At 44.9% G+C, this 17,288-nt stretch overlaps 1 protein-coding gene across 7 annotated transcripts in view; it reads left to right on the top strand.

The window, feature by feature from the left end:
- The window catches only part of ARHGEF28 (Rho guanine nucleotide exchange factor 28), a 263,386-nt gene that overhangs the window by 107,862 nt on the left and 138,236 nt on the right, over positions 1–17,288 (top strand). For all 7 annotated transcript variants that reach the window (XM_059694332.1, XM_059694331.1, XM_059694328.1 and 4 more), the window contains 3 exons: positions 2,203–2,386; positions 4,961–5,141; positions 8,373–8,445. In XM_059694332.1, coding sequence (XP_059550315.1) covers positions 2,203–2,386; positions 4,961–5,141; positions 8,373–8,445 — 438 coding nt within the window. The remainder of the gene's footprint in view (positions 1–2,202; positions 2,387–4,960; positions 5,142–8,372; positions 8,446–17,288) is intronic.

The following is a 17,288-nucleotide window of genomic DNA, read 5'->3' as shown; positions in this document are numbered from 1 at the left end:
ACTGTGTATTTTATTGTGTATGTGTGTGTGTTCAGTCTGACCAACAGTGGGAGGGTTTTTTGGGGGGGTTGGGATGGGTGGCAGGGGGAGCTGTTTCCTCCCCTAAGAGAGCTTTCCAAGTCTGTCCTGTTAGTCCAGCTCCCTGTCCTCTCCTTTCTGGCTCCATCCTCACATCGCGTTCAATGGGAGAGAACAGAAGGCACTCTCCTCCCTCCTCCCCCCCACCCCACCCCTCCCTCTTCCAGAACCTGCCCACTTCCTGGGAGATGGGAAGGCAGCGGGAGAGAGGTCTTCTAATGTTGGAAGAAAAAAAAAAAGAAAAAAGGAAGAAACTGAGCGAAATGTTTTAAGAGAGCACTTTCTCATTCAGTATAAAAGTTCTGAGCACAGAATCAGGCAAACAGCTTGAAATAGGAAACATATGACATATATAAATTATCCTGCTTGTTATAGAGTTTCAGATTCTTAACAGCAGCCAGGAAGACAAGCTTTGAAAAGGGGTTATGCAATTTGGCAGAGGTGGAGGTGTTCAATTAAAATGAAACACCCCTTCCTCCCCCCCCCCCAAATAAATAGGTCTCTTCCTGTTTGGCTGGTGCCAGGAGTTATTTGAACTAAAGGGTAACCACAACAGAATGACTAAGGATTGCTCTAATGGCAAACATTAAAAGGTGTGACGTATAACATCCTGGGCGCAAGATCGCCCAGGCACAAAAAGGAACTGAGCAGGCTGTGTCGTTCAGTCCGCATTCCCATCAGGGCATAGGGGCTCATCTGCCCCAGGCAGGGGAGGCGGCTCAAAGCCCAGGCCCCTCACTCGGACACTCCTCAGTTTCTCTGCCTGGAAAACCAGGCTGGCGCCTCAAAGACATCAAGGTCCTAAGAGTGTTCATCCCTGCCCTGGGTTTTTCAGGAAAAGGCTGTATGGAATGCGGCACACACCAGGAGGCCGTCCAGAGGCCCTGAGGCCATGTGCAGGGTTGGCCAGTTTGGTTATTACTTGAGGACAGTGATTTATATTTACTGCCCAGTCCAAATTTAAGGTTATTATCATACCTACATAAGGTTTGACTATGCCTTTCAGCTAGCAAAAATTCAGGTTGGAAGATTGAAAAATAAATTACTAAGCCTTCGTGAATTTACATTCATTACTAGATAAAATATGAATTAGTACAACCATTTTAGAAAACACAGAGCCATAATCTAATAAATTACTGCATGTTTATTCCAACAGATCTTGAATGTTAGAATTTTCATGTTTAGTTTGTTAAGATTAGGCTTGTTTTAAGGTGTGTCTTGATGTCTACGGAGTTCACAGCCCTAGGCTTTTTTTAAATGTAGGCAAATTAGTTCTTTTGCATATTTCCAACATAATGTTTATCATGGACGACTTGGGTTCCAGACACTGGGTCATTGCCATAGAAATACAGGTGCACAAACTCTCTATAAATCAGGCATTTTAAACATACACAAATAACTGAGATTTTGCCATTCGACTCCACAAATACCAAATGACTTCAGTTTGCCAGATAGGATGCTGGCTGTTAGGAATAAAAACCTTCAAGGACCCCCTTAACCTGTAAGATGATACAGCTAGGAAACAATCATGGTATATAGAGCGGCAAACACCACAAGTAAACCAAGACACTCAGCTACACCAGGAGCTGGGTGGCTTTGGCAACATTGAAATAATCCCTCAGATCTAATAGATGGGTGAAGTTTGGGGGGGACCATGGTCTCCAGTTTCCTGGACATGTGAAGCCCCTTTCTGCCCAGTGTCTCACCAGAGGACAGGGTGGAAACGGAGGCTGCTTTCCAGCACTGGCCTCTGGGAGCCTGCCCTGCTGCAGTGGCACCATCTCCTCGGAGGGTGCCTGTTTCCAAAGTGTGGTCTGTTCCCAGCCCTTGTTTTCCCTGGAAGACTTGGCTGCATGTGAGTGAAAGGGGATGCGGACTGCCCCCTAGTGGTGGAAAGAACCCTGTATGAGCAACAACGAGGGGACCTGGCTCCAGCAGCTACCGGCTACCCGACCTTGGGCAGATCACTGAGCTCTCCACGTCTGTAAATGAGGTGTTGGATTCGATGCTTATGGTGGTTCCTCCAGCTCTGTCGTTCTTACTGTGTCTAATGCGTGGTCTCTGATAACACGTGTGAGACCGAGTTTGGAAACAGGGACTAACATGGGTTTGTCTTCTTTTCAGTTACTCTTCCCAGAGAGTCCCTGCTCCACCTGGCTGTGCGCTGGGGCCTGCCGAAGCTGTCCCAGTTCCTCGTGTGTCTCCCGGGGGGCGTTCAGGCCTTGGCTTTACCCAATGAAGAGGGTGCCACGCCAGTAGACTTAGCTTTAAATGGTGGGCACTCCACGCTGGCTGACAGCATCACAAAGTGAGTCTGGCTACTTGGTAGTTTCTCTTGTAATCTGTTTCTATAAGGTCTGCAAAGCATTATGGAAAATATTGAAATAACCAAACCACAAGCTAATATTGGTTTATGTTTTACCTTTAGTTCTCATGTATAAAGTACATACACAGATATACAGGTATATTTGGCATTAACACTTTATGGGGGAGGAAGAGGCAGGGAAAAAAGTCTCAAAATCTCTTTAGGTAGCTATACTTAATAATAATTAATAACCCCTACTTATTTTGGGGGTTTCAGTTTACATATCACTTCTTCCGAGATGCCTTTTGTTTTATGGTCTTTTATGATTATTAATTCACAATAGTAATTGTGACTAAAATTATTCACAATATTCACTGTAATTTAGAATTTTATATATATAGTGATCACCTGTTTCATATGTCTCCCTCCTAAATCTGAGGGCTGAAACCATTTATGTTTTACCCACCCCCGTGTTCAGCACATAACACTCACTGAAAAAATATAAGTTTTTGTTGAATCAATGACTGACAGACAAACCCTAAAACACTATAAAGTCAATGGGTGGTTATCAGGATCTAGTGAAATAATTTATCAACTATAATGTTGTCTATGTTGATGATGATATCCACACTTTCAATGAATTATGAGTATATTGTTACATGGTTCAGATTGGTCATTATTCTTAAGCTATGAAAAGAGGATTCATATATGGTAATTTTCTTCACTTAACATGTGGTAAAAAAAATCCTTCAGGCAAATGGGAAAGTATATTAAAAATTCCAAAGTGCTACATAAATATTAAGTGTTGTCAGCATTATTATAGTATTAATGGACTTGTTTTTCTTGTTTGGCCCATAGAACTCAATGTAATTAATTTATCGTTTTATGATCCATTCATGGATCTTTATAAAAAATATATTTTTATTGATCTCAGGGAAAGAGAGAGAGAGACAGAGAGAGAGAGAGAGAGAGAGAGAGAGAGAGAGAGAGAAACAAACATCAATGATGAGAGAGAAGCATTGATTGGCTGCCTCCTGCACCCCCTCACTGGGGATCAAGCCCGCAACCTGGGCACATGTCCTGACTGGGAATCGAACCATGACCTCCTGGTTCATAGGTCCATACTCAACCACTGAGCCACACTGGGTGGGCCATATATGGATCTTGGAGTAGAAGTCAGAGCTTTCTTTTTTTGTGTGTTTTCCCCCCCTCATTTGGTCAAATGATCACCAACCAAGGAAAGAACCCATCCACAGAGAATTGCCCTTTTCTTTGCTCTGCCATGACCCAGCAGGACGCTTCTTTCGACTTAGTGACTGTTCCATTGAGATCCTGGAGGCTGACTTCTTCATCTTGTAGCTTTTATCTTTCTTCTGGGTCCAAGACCAGAAGATATTATGTGTTTTAAAAGTTTACACCTCTAATAAATCCATTCATGGGTGGGATTAAAGTAGACTGACTGTCAGCTAAATTTAGAGCTTCCATTTTCTAAATTAATAGCAGTGATCTGATTGCTCAGGCTCCGAGCCCATTGTCCATTTGTCTCAGCGGCTTGTCATTGGAATAGGAAGTTGTTTCCTGGACGATTCTGGAGTCCCTGCCAGTTATTAGTGCCAAGAGGTTAGGAAGATGCCCCAAACCATAGAGCATAAGTGCTCTTTCTGGATCTCTTCTTGTCACTCCCTATGATGGAGATAACACTTATTGGATTGGAAGTCCGCTGTGTTTCTGAAGGACACACGTTTGTGAACAGAATGAGGCCATGGAGAGGAAAGAGGCGGAGCACTAGTTCTGTGGCACAGGGAACCTGGGAGCGAGCTGCTGGGGTGTGACATGCTGAGGGCTGTCGCCTGGGAGCCACTCACATTTTCCTCCTGAGGTTTCTTTATTCTTTTTATCGCATGAACTGATAAGCCATCCCGAATACTATGATACTACCCATGAAGCCTACATACAGCCAATAAATGTGAAACTGTTCTTAGCCAAAACAGAACAGAAAATAAATGGATATTCAGGAACTTAGTTTGGGAATATTGTGCCTTTGTTTATGGGAGTGTATTCAAGAATGAAATAGGATCAAATTTATGCATGTTTTCATTTGCATGAGAAAATGACTTACAGCAGCAGGCCAGTGTGTTTTGAATAGCTCACTGTTTGTAACATCCAAACCTTACCATGTTCCCTGGAGAGCCTGTCTGTTTTCCACTGTAATCATCTAATAAACTGGTGGCTGCCTGCTAATTTGTTCTACTTGGGGCCCCATTAAAGGGAGAGGCATCTTTTCAGATTGAAAGGAGAATGAAATATTGAGGTAAAGTCAATACTGTTTCATTATTTATATAAATCTTTAAGGTGTATGATATATGTAAAGGGCTTTTCAATTGATATCTCCTCTCGGTGGAAAAAGAAAGGTGGCTTTATTAGAGCCTGTTTCCATGACTTTATGTACTTACTGGCACTGTCAGCAGGTGGCTTTCGAGGACCTGTTTGCCAGTTGGATGTGCGATATCAGGGGCAGTGGGATTTGGGGGCGGGTGCTTCCTAAGCTGTGCGTGGGTTTTGATTTGTGACGTTCAGTTTCCAGGGCAGACGTTCCCCAGCCTTCTCCCGAGTGCAGCTCAGCGAAGACGCCTTCCTGCAGTATATCCACGCGTCAGGGACGCTGACCCTGACGCTCCACCACACGGCCGAGCATTTGTTGGAGGCAGACATTAAACTCTTCAGGAAATACTTTTGGGATAGAGCCTTTCTCAGCCAGGTTTGTGCCCCGTGATTCTAGTGGACAATAACCCGCACCCGGCGAGTGCAGGCAGCACTCATTGTTTGGGGAACAGCATTTTCCTAATAGAAGCTTGGGGGGCAGGGAATTGGACACTGTTACACAGTAGAATGAAGATTATTATGTAATATTTGGGTAGTAGACAATAGGAATTTATATAGTGTTCTTGTTTCTTTTGCTTTTTATGAGCTTGCTTTGTCATTGGTGGACTTTAAAAATTCTAACATTGGATATTTTCTATTAATGTATTGGTTATGCTATAATTCTTATCTAAAGCAGTGTATTTAGGGTAATTTTATTGTGTGATATCTACTGTGGGTTTCTTATGGCTTTGGTGTAGTTAAGCATTTGCCCCAGGGTACAGATTCTTCCTGAGAGGGGTCTCATCACTTGAAACCAGTTCTTTTTCAGAGAAGTTCCCCGCGTGCCCCCCCCCCCCCCGGCCCCACACACAGCATTGAGTGCCATCATAGCACGCCCTTCTCAGGGTTTAAGATGTTTCATCTTCACTATTTTTATTTTTTAGGTGGGATCTGGAAGAATATAAAGAATATTTACATCTCTTAATTATTATTAAGCAAAATGTTTTTTGAGTAAAAGGGCTGAGTCAGTTTAGTTGAGAGTGCTCAGGGGCGTCAGGGTTCACCCACAGATCCCGTGACCCTGTGCTCTCAAGCATGTCCATTCATATGGCACGGCTTTATGGCATATAGACTTCACAGAACACACAGTTTAGGAGACTCATCTTGTTACTTACCACAGTTCTTGCCAAATGAAAGATTTAGCTCAAAACATTATCTCTAAAATGCAGATTATTGTTGGCTTTTATTTAAACCAACCATATAGGGTTTTATTGAAACAACTAGAATGAAACATGCTCTTCAGAGTATGAACTACTTCCTTTTGTTGGATTTTAGGACATTTCGTGTGTAATTTTCTGGCATACGGTGTTTCCTGTTTTGCTTACGGGTACTTGTCATTTCAAGAGACTAAGCCTTCAGCCATCCCTGCACTTCTCCCCTGGCACCTGGTGTGGCTGTCCCGGCGGGGCACAGGCGTGGCCTGGGAAGCAGCACTGCTCAAGATGCACTCTGCTCTGTGCAGGCCCTTCAGGGCGGAGCTCAGCAACATGTGTGTCCTCAGATGGCAGCACGGCACCTGGTGACACACTCCTGAGAAGGATGGAGCAAGCTCTGTGTACAGCAAACATTATTGAACTTTCTTTCCATTATAAAATCCTCCAACTTCTTAGTTTGGATTTGTGATTTCGCATAACACATTTGAGATAGCGCTGATCAACCTTGGGGAAGATTTAGGAGGAGTAACTGTAGATGCTTTAATATTCTTTCATAGTGGACTTTATAATAACAAAGACCAAATGGAAATTGCTTTCCTGTTACTTGGAGATTTTCACTTCATGAAAAACACTGAGAAAGTTTGTTTATGACATAACGTTGATAAAAGAATCAGTTACAATGGCATGGCCTTTTGTTCCAGGTCTTAGCACCCCTCTTTTTCTTCCTACCCCGAGGGGTATGGCTGGGTAGTGAGTGGGGAGATGGGGAGGGAGCAAGGCTGAGATTCTTTAGATAGAACATCCAAAGGCATTAATTCTTACCTGCCCACCAAATGTTTTAATGGGATTATTGAATCTAAATTTTTTGGTGGCACGTACTTCTTACTTGGTTAGATGTTATTTTAAATGTGAACAGGTGGTAATTGTTATATAGGTTATCCACGCCAAAGCTTTACAATTTTGGGTAACAAATATGAGATTATGCATTATTATAAGTATTCATGCTTTTCTTAAGTCTTAGATTTCTAAAAGTCTATTTTTAATACATTTTTATTGCTTTTAGAGAGAGAGGAAAGGAGAGGAATAGAGAGATAGAGACATGGATGAGAGAGACACATTGATCAGCTGCCTCCTGTATGCCCCCCACCAGGGATCTAGCCTGAACCCAGGCATGTGCCCTGACTGGGAATCAAACTGGGGACTTCTTGGTTCATGTGCTGATGCTCAACCATTGAGCCACACCAGCCAGGATAATAGTCTATTTTTATATCTGACTTGATCTGAGGGGCTAATTCATCCTTGGTGAACCACAGTGTCACTAAGGAGGCAACTTCAGTCTCAGGGTTTCAGTATTGCACAGTTATCTGCAGCTTCCAGAACAATGGCAAAACCTTGCTGCAGAACCTAAGTGTGCTGTGCCATGCCCAAGAGCCCTTCGGCCGACCCCACTCAGAGCCACACTTGTTCAGACTTGTAAAAGATTCGTGTCCTCACATCCTCTTACAGCAGCACTGGCGGACTGGAAATTTGTAATGGCTATTAAACGTTAGATAATGACAGGTTGGTGCTACATAGCCAAACTGTGAAGGGAGATATTAGAAGATTAAATACTAGGCAAAAACCTTAGCTCTGTCTTTTAATCCAGTTTTAGCTCTCTCCCTGTAGCAGCATTTTGTCCATCAGAATGCTGAGAAATGATACACGTCATGTCATGCTAAGGGGTTGCAGACATCTGTGTCTGTTGTAGGGTTGTCTAGGTTTGCCCATGTGTTCAATTTGGAACAAGTGTTGCTGCAGTCTTGGGTGTTTTACCATGTGTCTCATTAACACATAATTCTGTTTTTCTTCACATCTTCACTGGCTGTGGGAAATCCATTTCAGTAGAAAATACAGAGGGTCCAAAGAGGACAGCGTCTCTTTAAGGTTCACAAGCTTAGTCTCGGCCAGGGACAGCCTGCACCTGTGTGTGTCAGCGTGCAGCCCAAGGCCCATGCTCAGCCTTGTCATGAGGTCTGTGGTCCTTCCCCATCATCTGGGCCCCAGAGATCCCTGTGTCTTAGGGTGCAGATGGGGGTTGGGCTAGGTGGGCAGATGCATAAAACAGTGGCCATTCTTTCTGGTTTCAAGACTTTGTTCTCTGTCCCCCTTTTTGGTTCACGTATCACGTTCTGAGAACCTTGTCGTGACCTGGGAAGCAGGAGAGGATTAGTTTCAGGGACGGTTTTGGCCCTGCCTCCAGGTTCCCCCTACATCTCTCACCGTCTTTCTGGGGTGCTGCCGATCTTTCCCCACCTCCCCAGACCATGCCTTTGGGCTGTCCCTGCTCCGAGGTCCTTGAATGTGATTTTTATCTCTTTGTCGCAGATTTGAGTCCTCATTTGGTAATCAGTGATTTTTTTCTCTTGCTTCCTTAGACTCTTGAAGAGCAAGAAACCAGGCGAGAGGAAAAATCAGATATGCCTTCCAGTACTGCAGAAACCGAAGAAGGTATGCATGCTCCTTCTCCCCCTGGGAGCTCAGAAAGGGCACAAGACTAGCCGGCTCCCTGGGCTTGACGTGCACAGTGAAGAAGAGCCAGGATGAGGGGGATCAGAGGCAAGGTCAGGGTGGTGGGCTCCCACGTGGCCCCTGGGTCCTCTGACAGCGTCACATGAAATATACTGTTTTCCTACTTTTGTTTAACAATTAGCATCCACTGAGTGCTGTTTGCCAGGTCCTGGGCCAGGTCCTCCCACACTCCTGATCTTCAGGGCACTCTCCTGACACACCGATTACCTACCTCATTTTCAAGTTCGGTTTGTTCATCCCATTCAGTCCTTCATCACTCGCTTGTTCCTTAGCTTGTTTCACGTTGTGGAGCCTCTACTCTGTGCCGGGTAATGGGTCTTGAAGAAGATGGAGGACGTGAAGGTATCTCTGTTGTCACGAGGGCTGCGGGCAGCACCCTCGGCATGTAGAGGCAAGGGGTGGGGCTGCGGGATGTTCTGCAGGGTACGGACAGCCCTGCCCAGCCTGGTTGTCCTGCCTCGTGGTTCACCGTCCTGAGGGAGCTTCAGAGACTGAAGCTACAAATCTACTCGAGGTGAGAGTCCTGGCAGGAGGTATAATTTTTGCAACACATCGTCACTCCTCTTTTCCATGTCACAACACATGGAGTCATGTTGATGCTGCACTTGTGCATAGCACCCAGCTCATTTGCCAGGATGTGGTACTTTCTTATTTTCTCCAACTAAGAAGTTTACCTGGGCAAGCAATCTCTACCTCAATTCAGCTTCTTTCCTCTTTACATACACACAAAGGTCTGATCTGTTAGAGAGTCCTAGTAATAAACACAAGTTGTGATTCTAGGGAGCATTCTCACCTCTATCGTTGCACATTCCCATACTTGTTATATGGAATGGATTCCGACTTTTTTTTATTGTTCTTTTTGTTTTATTTTCTAAAACAGTAGTTCCAAGAATCTGACTACATCACTATGTCTTCTAGGATAGTTAGGGCAAAGGTTTTGTAGATTGAAATACATATTATCTTTTATCAGTTTCCTTTTGCTTTATATGTTAGAGTATTGTTTTTATTTTTTGAAATTATATGTGAGGATAGGATTATTATTTGGGTACATTATCTTGTAAATCCAGGATAGTGGAGGGGGCATTACAAACTATCTGTTCATGTAAAGGGGCAACACATTGTCACTCCTCTTTTCCACGTGGTAACACATGGAATCCTACTGATGCCTCAGTCTGAGAGGGCTGAGAGCCACCATACTAGATGCTGGGGTTAGGGAGAGAAAATAGGACGAGATCCTTGTCCCTAAGCCACCAGTTGTTGACTGCTGGTTGATACCTGTGATTCTTCTTGTAATAAGCAACACAGATTAGTTGCATTCCAGATATTTGTCAGGTAGTATAATCTTAAACTCTTTGATCTCATGTTCGGTAAAACTTTATCTTGGAGAAGGAAAGTGTGTGGCATGTTGTTGGATGCCTGTGTGGCCCACCCACATGGCACACACTCCTGGGTTAAGCTCACCAGCTGAGCTCCCTACCCAGCGGCACCCGTGTGGGCCCCGCGGAAGTGCCCTCACTGTTCTCTCCTGTGGGTGATGTGCTGGCCCCGTTGAGGGAGATGCCGCTTGCCTGGCCTGCCCTAGGCGGCGGTGGGTAACTTCACACTTTCTTTGGAAGACCTGCAGGGGAAGCCTCTTCTGGTCTCATGTCAGGAATGCTGGCTTCTTCTGAGCATTTGGCTGGCTTTACTGCTCTAACTGGAACGGATCAGATTTCTTGCTTCTAGTTGGCTGATAAAAAGTTGGAGCTAAGTTTCTGGCCAGCCAGTTGCAAATGTGTAGGGTACTGCTAGATGCGTTTTTGCATTACCGTTATTTCTTAAGCCCTCGCCCTTGTTTTTCCTTTTTTTTTTTTTTAAGTCAACTTCCAATTTTTAATTAATGTCTTTTGTCTTTTTATTCCCCTGTATTACACCATTGAACGAATTGAGGACAAAAATAAGGTCTAAATATGTACTTAAATTCTAAGTTCTTGTCCTTACAGGGTGAACAATTTGAGATTGGGGCAGGAAAACAAGCTGTCCCAGCACATTATGATAAGTGCTACGGGAGTAATGTGGCTCTAGCACGATGAGAACTCTGTGGAGTGTGATGGAAGGCTTCCTGGAGGAGGTGACCCTGGAGCTGTGATCTAATAGAGGGAAGGGAATCTAGACAGGGGAAATATATGCAATACAGAGTCCTGAACCAGTTTATGCATGATGCATTGGGGAGTCGGGGGGTGGGGGATGCAGGTTGTTTTGCAGTCCTGGAGTATGGTGTGTGTGTGTGTGTGTGTGTGTGTGTGTGTGTGTGTGTGTGTGTGAGAGAGAGAGAGAGAGAGAGAGAGAGAGAGAGAGAGAGAGAGAGAGAGAGATGCCAGGAACACAGGCTTGGGACAGAGGCAGGTCAGCAGGACTTGTACAGGCAAGGAACTGGAAATCTACCCTGACAGGGAAGCTGTTTGAAGGAACTGAGGTTAGATTATTATTTAGAAAGGTCACTGTGAGAGTGTAGAGAATAGATCGGAGAGGCCAGGGAGCTGCTGAAAGTAATGCAGAAGAAGGTCAGCATCATAGCAGTATAATGAGTGTGAAGAGGTGGGGACAGGTGGGTTCTGTCCTGAAGGTGTAGTATGTCACATGGGTGTCATAGTGAGGGAAAAAGGCAGTTCCTGGTGTGTCCCTGGGTGGATGGGCCTTACAGGAAGCAGGATCATGACAAAAATGTACTCAGTTTTAGGTTGAGTTCGATGGGCCTAGGGCAGTGGTCAGCAAACTGCGGTTCGTGAGCCACATGCGGCTCTTTGGCCCCTTGAGTATGGCTCTTCCACAAAATACCACGCGCGGGCGTGCATTTACAGTGCGATTGAAACTTCGTGACCCATGCGCAGAAGTCGGTTTTCGGCCCGGGCGAGTCTATTTTGAAGAAGTGGCGTTAGAAGAAGTGGGGGGTGGACAAATAGAGAGGGTGAACGAAAGGAGATAGACGAAACAAGTAGACAAGACGAGTGTGGATGGGAGAGTTGGAAGGGGGCGACCTCAGCGAACATACCTCAATCAGATTGAGGATGTTTTTAGCAAAGGCCAGCTTAGGAGTACCCGAATTAAGTTAATAACAATGTACCTACCTATATAGTTTAAGTTTAAAAAATTTGGCTCTCAAAAGAAATTTCAGTCGTTTTACTGTTGATATTTGGCTCTGTTGACTAATGAGTTTGCCGACCACTACGGGACGGACAAGTTAATACATACCTTGCTGTCAGTTGGACTGCAGTCACTCAACCGATAAGAAAAATAATTTGGACAGAAACTCAAGTCCTCTAACTTCAAACAATGTGTATATTTTATAGATCCTCTAGACCAGTGGTTCTCAACCTGTAGGTCGTGACCCCTTTGGGGGTCGAATGACCCTTTCACAGGGGTCGCCTAAGACCATCAGAAAACACATCTATAATTACATATTGTTTTTGTGATTAATCACTATGCTTTAATTATGTTCAATTTGTAACAATGAAATTGGGGATCATCACAATATGAGGCATTAGGAAGGTTGAGAACCTCTGCTCTAGACAATGCTTTAATCTCTATATGCTTGTTGGACATTAGAAACTGTATGCACATCCCAGCAGAGGGCAGTATTCAACTAAATTGAAAATATTCAATTAGTTTTTTGTCCATTCATAACCCTGGAAGTGACTCAACTGGAAGAACAAAACATTCTGAGCATAAGAGCTTGCTTTTTACCACCTTTAAACTCCAAAAGCAAACTTTCCCTTTGACATCTACTAAAATATTCTTAATAGCTCATGTTTTTCTGTTCCTCCTGCAGCAGTGAATAGAGGGGGATGCTCTAAGCTTGTAGCTGCCATTAATTAAAAGACTATAATAACTCTAGCCTAGAAATTTACTGTGCTGTTCCTGTTAGTGTGATACATGGTTTTATTATTGTCTCTGAACCAATTATGTTCCATAATTTCATGATTGTAACTGTACTTCCAGAATGATGGGAAGTTATTCCAAATGAATTAAATGGCCCAAAGGTCATCTCATTTTTAATATGCTGGGATGAATAAGCTAATTATTAATTAATATTAGTACTAAATTTATTAGTATTTATTAACCTCTCAACTGACTCTGTTTTGTTCCTTGCATTTTTTTTTTTTTGGTCCTTATTTTGTGCCTTACTATCCTACACTAGGATTTCCAAAGAGCATTATTCAGAACACCAATCTTGGAAGATGTTCTGAAAAATAAGGATTCTTTGACCAGATAAGTAAAAAATTCTTTATATGAATCCTGTGTTGGAGATTGAGAATACATTTAATGTTTTGTAGGTTCTAGTAAGTCTTGCAGTCAAGAAGCCAGTGTAATCCTGTTTAACCTAACAGTTCTCTAAATTGGTCATGAAAGAATCTCTTTTCACAGTTCTCAGCATCTCGTGGAAGTGGTCTGGGGAGGGTAGTTTAGGAATGTGCTTCCTCATCTTTACTGATCCTGTCCTTTCTAGACCTTATTTCCTCCTTTTTCACTGTCGCTTGGGTTCTCTCCATCCATTTGTATAGTGATGCTCACACTGGGACTGGGGCAAGGGACTGACTGCTCACGGTCATGCTGAGTTTCCAGATCACCCATGCCTCGCCACACACTGTGTTGTTTGGGAAGCTATCGTGCCTAGAGTCTATGAGGCCATAAAACAAAGAGAACCATTGCAATACCATTGACCATTCTGAAAATCCATTTTCTTTTTTATTCTTTTGTAGTTTTTAAAACTCCTTGTGTGATTTGCTGTCTTAGGCTTTGTGTCACTAGTTTCTTACTTTGTTGGCTTCTCTCCATTAATTATCTTCCACATTCTCATTAACAACCACCACCACCACCACCACCACCACCACCACCACCACCACCAGGGTTTAGGGTTGGAACAGGAGTTCCAGGCACAAAGGAGAGAAGGTGAGGTCCTTTCCTTCAGGGCTGAGGCAGCAGCTGCAGGCAGGCTCAGAGGGATTTCCTCCTCGTGACCCCCTGTGGAAGGTGGGAGAGGCCATGGATCCAAACGTAGGGCTCAGCCTAGCAGACAGGTGGGAGTCCTGTAGGCGCGATTACTTGTCCAGTCAATAGACATTTACTGAGTGCCCACTTTGTGCCAGGCACTGGTGATGTAACAGTAACCAAAAAGCCAAAGAGGGAAAACCCTGATCTCAAGGCGTTGACTGCCATTTACTGTCACTCAAGCATCTGTTGCGTGTCAGGCACTGTTCTACGTGCTGGGGCTTCAGCTGCGAGCTGAACATGGAACGCACATTCCAGTGGCTACAGAGAGGGATATCTCTGGGGGCCAGGAACCAGTTTCCCCCATTGTATACATGAGGAGGTGTGGCACAGAGAGGTCACATAACTTGTCCGAGGTCACACAGCCTGCCCAGGCAGTCAGAACTCACTGCACTGTAGAATACCCACCACCCTTCTAGAACAGAACATTGACCTATTTAGCCTTTGGACTGCTGGTCTAGGGTTCTCGCCAGCATTTGTGCGGTGGAAAGTGCAGAATTAAAACCCTTGCCTTAAATGAACTGTCTTCCAGAGGGCTGGCCTGTCTCACAAAGCGCTTAGCTAAGATGGGAGATTTGGGACCCACAGGCACAGACACAGACACGTCTTGATGACACACACGAGCAGCAGGCGGACTGCTAACACCCTCAGCTCTGCCACAGACTGCCTTCAGAGCTTATGCAAGTGACTTCGCTGTGGTTTCTTTTGTGGAAAATGGTGGTGTGGGAGTGTCAGTTAATACTTCCTTCATAGCAAGACTTAAATGAGAAAATAAAGATGGAGCACCTTGACCCGTGTCTGACAACTGGTCAACTCTCGGTCATTATGAGTTCCAGCTAGACCACGTGGCTAGGGTGGACTCAGTGGTGTATCCATAAAACAGAATAGTATTCAGTGATAAAAAGGAATGAAGTGAAAGACAAGTGTCACATGATCTCACTCATATGTAGACTCTAACAAACAAAATAAACTGATGAACAAAATAGATCCAGAGACTTAGAAGCGTGGAACAGACTGATGAATTTCACAGGGAAGGCAAGGAGTGGGTGGTGGGTAGGGAGACTAACTGGGAAACATATATGCATATATGCATAGCCCATGGACACAGACATGGTGAAGGCCTGGGAGAGGTAGGTGCCGGGTAGAGAGGTCCATGGGGAAAAAAGGAGGACATCTGTAATTCTTTCAATAATAAAGATAAACTTAAGAAAACGGAATGAAGTACTGATACATCGCAACATGAATGGACCTTGAAAACATGATGCTACGTGAAAGAGGCCAGTTACAAAAGGCCGCATATTGTGTGATTCCATTTATATTAAACTAGGGGCCCGGTGCACGAAATTCGTGCATTGGGTGTGTGTGTGTGTGTGTGGGGGGGGGGGGGTGTCCCTCAGCCCAGCCTGCCCCCTCTCAGATACTGGGAGCCCTCGGGCGTTGATCCCCATCACCCTCCAATCGCAGGATCGGCCCCTTGCCCAGGCCTGACGCCTCTGACAGAGGAGTTGACCCTCATCACCCTCCGATCACCAATCACCGGATCGGCCCCTTGACCAGGCCTGAGGCCTCCGGCAGAGGTGTCAGGCCTGGGCAGGGGACCCCCAGCTCGCCGCGGTTGCAGGCTCTGCCCCTGCCCAGGCCTAACGCCTCTGGCCTAGGCATCCGGCCCGGGCAGCGGGGACCCGCAGCGGCAGCGACCCCGCGATCGTGGGCTCTGCTTTAGGCCCAGGCAAGGGACCCCTAGCTCCTGGGACTGCCAGCTTCGACCGTGCCCAGCTCCCATCGCTGGCTCCACCCCTACTTCCTGCTATCACTGGCCAGGGTGGAAAAGGCACCTGATTCTCTGATCATGGCTGGGGGGCAGGGCAAAGGCGGCCCCAGGGCCGCCTTTGCCCTGCCCCCCAGCTCTTAGCTCCCCCCTGGGTTTCCGATCACTGTCAGTGGCAGGGGGCTTCTTCCTGCTTTCCCTTTCGCCTCCCTGCATTGTGCCTACATATGCAAATTAGCCGCCATCTTGTTGGCAGTTAACTGCCAATCTTAGTTGGCAGTTAATTTGCATATAGCCCTGATTAGCCAATGAAAAGGGTGTCATCGTACGCCAATTACCATTTTTCTCTTTTATTAGATAGGATATCCAGAATAGGCAAACCCCTCAGGATGGAACATAGACTACTGGTTGCCCAGGATTGGGTGAGAGTGGGGAGGTTGAGGATAAATGGGTAGTGAGTGATAATAGGTACCAGGTTTCAAGTTGGGGTGATGAAAATGTTCCAGAATTGATTGTGGTGATGATTGCACAACTTTGAATATATTAACTATCACTGAATTATAGCCTTTACGTGGGTGAATAATATGGTATTGAATTATATCTCAATAAAGCTGTGACAAAATATATGTCTGGAGAGGAGTATACACTAAAACATTAACAGTGATTTTATTGATTACTTTTTCGTAGTCCCTTTCAAAATTTCTTAAGTTTTTTTTTGGCTCAAAAGTGTCACAAATTGTTTTTAAAAACTGTACTTCAAAGAAAGATGGCTTAAATTCTTTCTGAAAGAAAGCAGAGTACAATATAAAAATGATATTGTAAAGGAACATGTTTTTGAGTTGTTGAGGGGCAAGAATTTCTTCTCTCACCTAGACATGCTCTCCCCGGCTGCAGATGCTGCAGTCAGTGGGGGCCTGGTTCGCTTGTTGAACTAAATGGAATGTTGAGGGTTGAGGACTGACAGGGCTCACAGAGCTATTTCTATAGATACATGCCTCAGTGTTTTTCCCAGTCCATGCTTATTCTTACCAGTATTCCCACTTCAAGGGGCTAAAACCCCCACATAATTGGGGTACTGAAACAGAAGGTCAAGGTGATATAGTAGCCTCTGAAACAATAGTGGCGGGTAGTTTCTCACATTGTCCCCTTCACCATTTTGAATCTCTGGCAGTTGTGAATAGGACATGCATTTAGGCTAAAACATTAAAGTGACACGTGGGCGTGAAGTCATTATAAGTGAAACACAAGTGCATAACTGGAGAGGAAAGGGTAGGCTGGGTCTGACAGAGGTGGAGGGGTGGGAGCAGGCAAGGGGAAAAGCATTCATCGGTCTGATCCAGTTTGGAGTTGTATCAAAATAGTGCTAGTATTGGAAGTGTTTGAAGGAATAACTCAAAAAATAAGCAGCCTTCTTTTCCCTGGCTCACCCCCAGGTTGCCTAACGACCCACCACATCTCATTGGCTGCTTTGGGCCATCAGATCCAGGTGGAGGAGAGAAGCCTTTATTCAGTATCTGTAGTGTGCCCTGCAATCTGCTTGGCCCTGGGGATACAGGTATTGGACCCAAATCGATTTGGACCCAGCCTTTCTGGGACTCATGGTCTGTTGGGAGAAACAGATTGAGTGAGAGACTGTGAACCACCCTAAGGGTTCCTGTGGGCATTTGTGGGGCTAGTGGAGCAAGCTGAGAGCAAGGCCCTTGTTTCCAGGTGTGCTTTGATGCTGCCCTGCAAACCTAACCCAGTTGTGCACTTGACCGTGGACAGTTGAACCCGAGGGTAGGGATGAAACAACAGTAGTTGTCTGGCTGGCTCTGATCATGATTCTTTTTGCCTCCTCCTGGGGGAGGAGTCAGATGGCACAGCAAATGGTAGTTAAAGGAGAATACTGTGCATTCTAAATTTTCAGTGTAAGCTTTTTCATTGCTTAAGTCTAGCCTGGTTGGCCCCATTTTTCAAAAGGAGA

Source organism: Myotis daubentonii, chromosome 4, assembly GCF_963259705.1.
Source record: "Myotis daubentonii chromosome 4, mMyoDau2.1, whole genome shotgun sequence".
NCBI lineage: Eukaryota > Metazoa > Chordata > Mammalia > Chiroptera > Vespertilionidae > Myotis > Myotis daubentonii.
The sequence above is the reverse complement of the archived record's forward strand: the minus strand, read 5'-3'. Positions and strand labels throughout refer to the sequence as shown.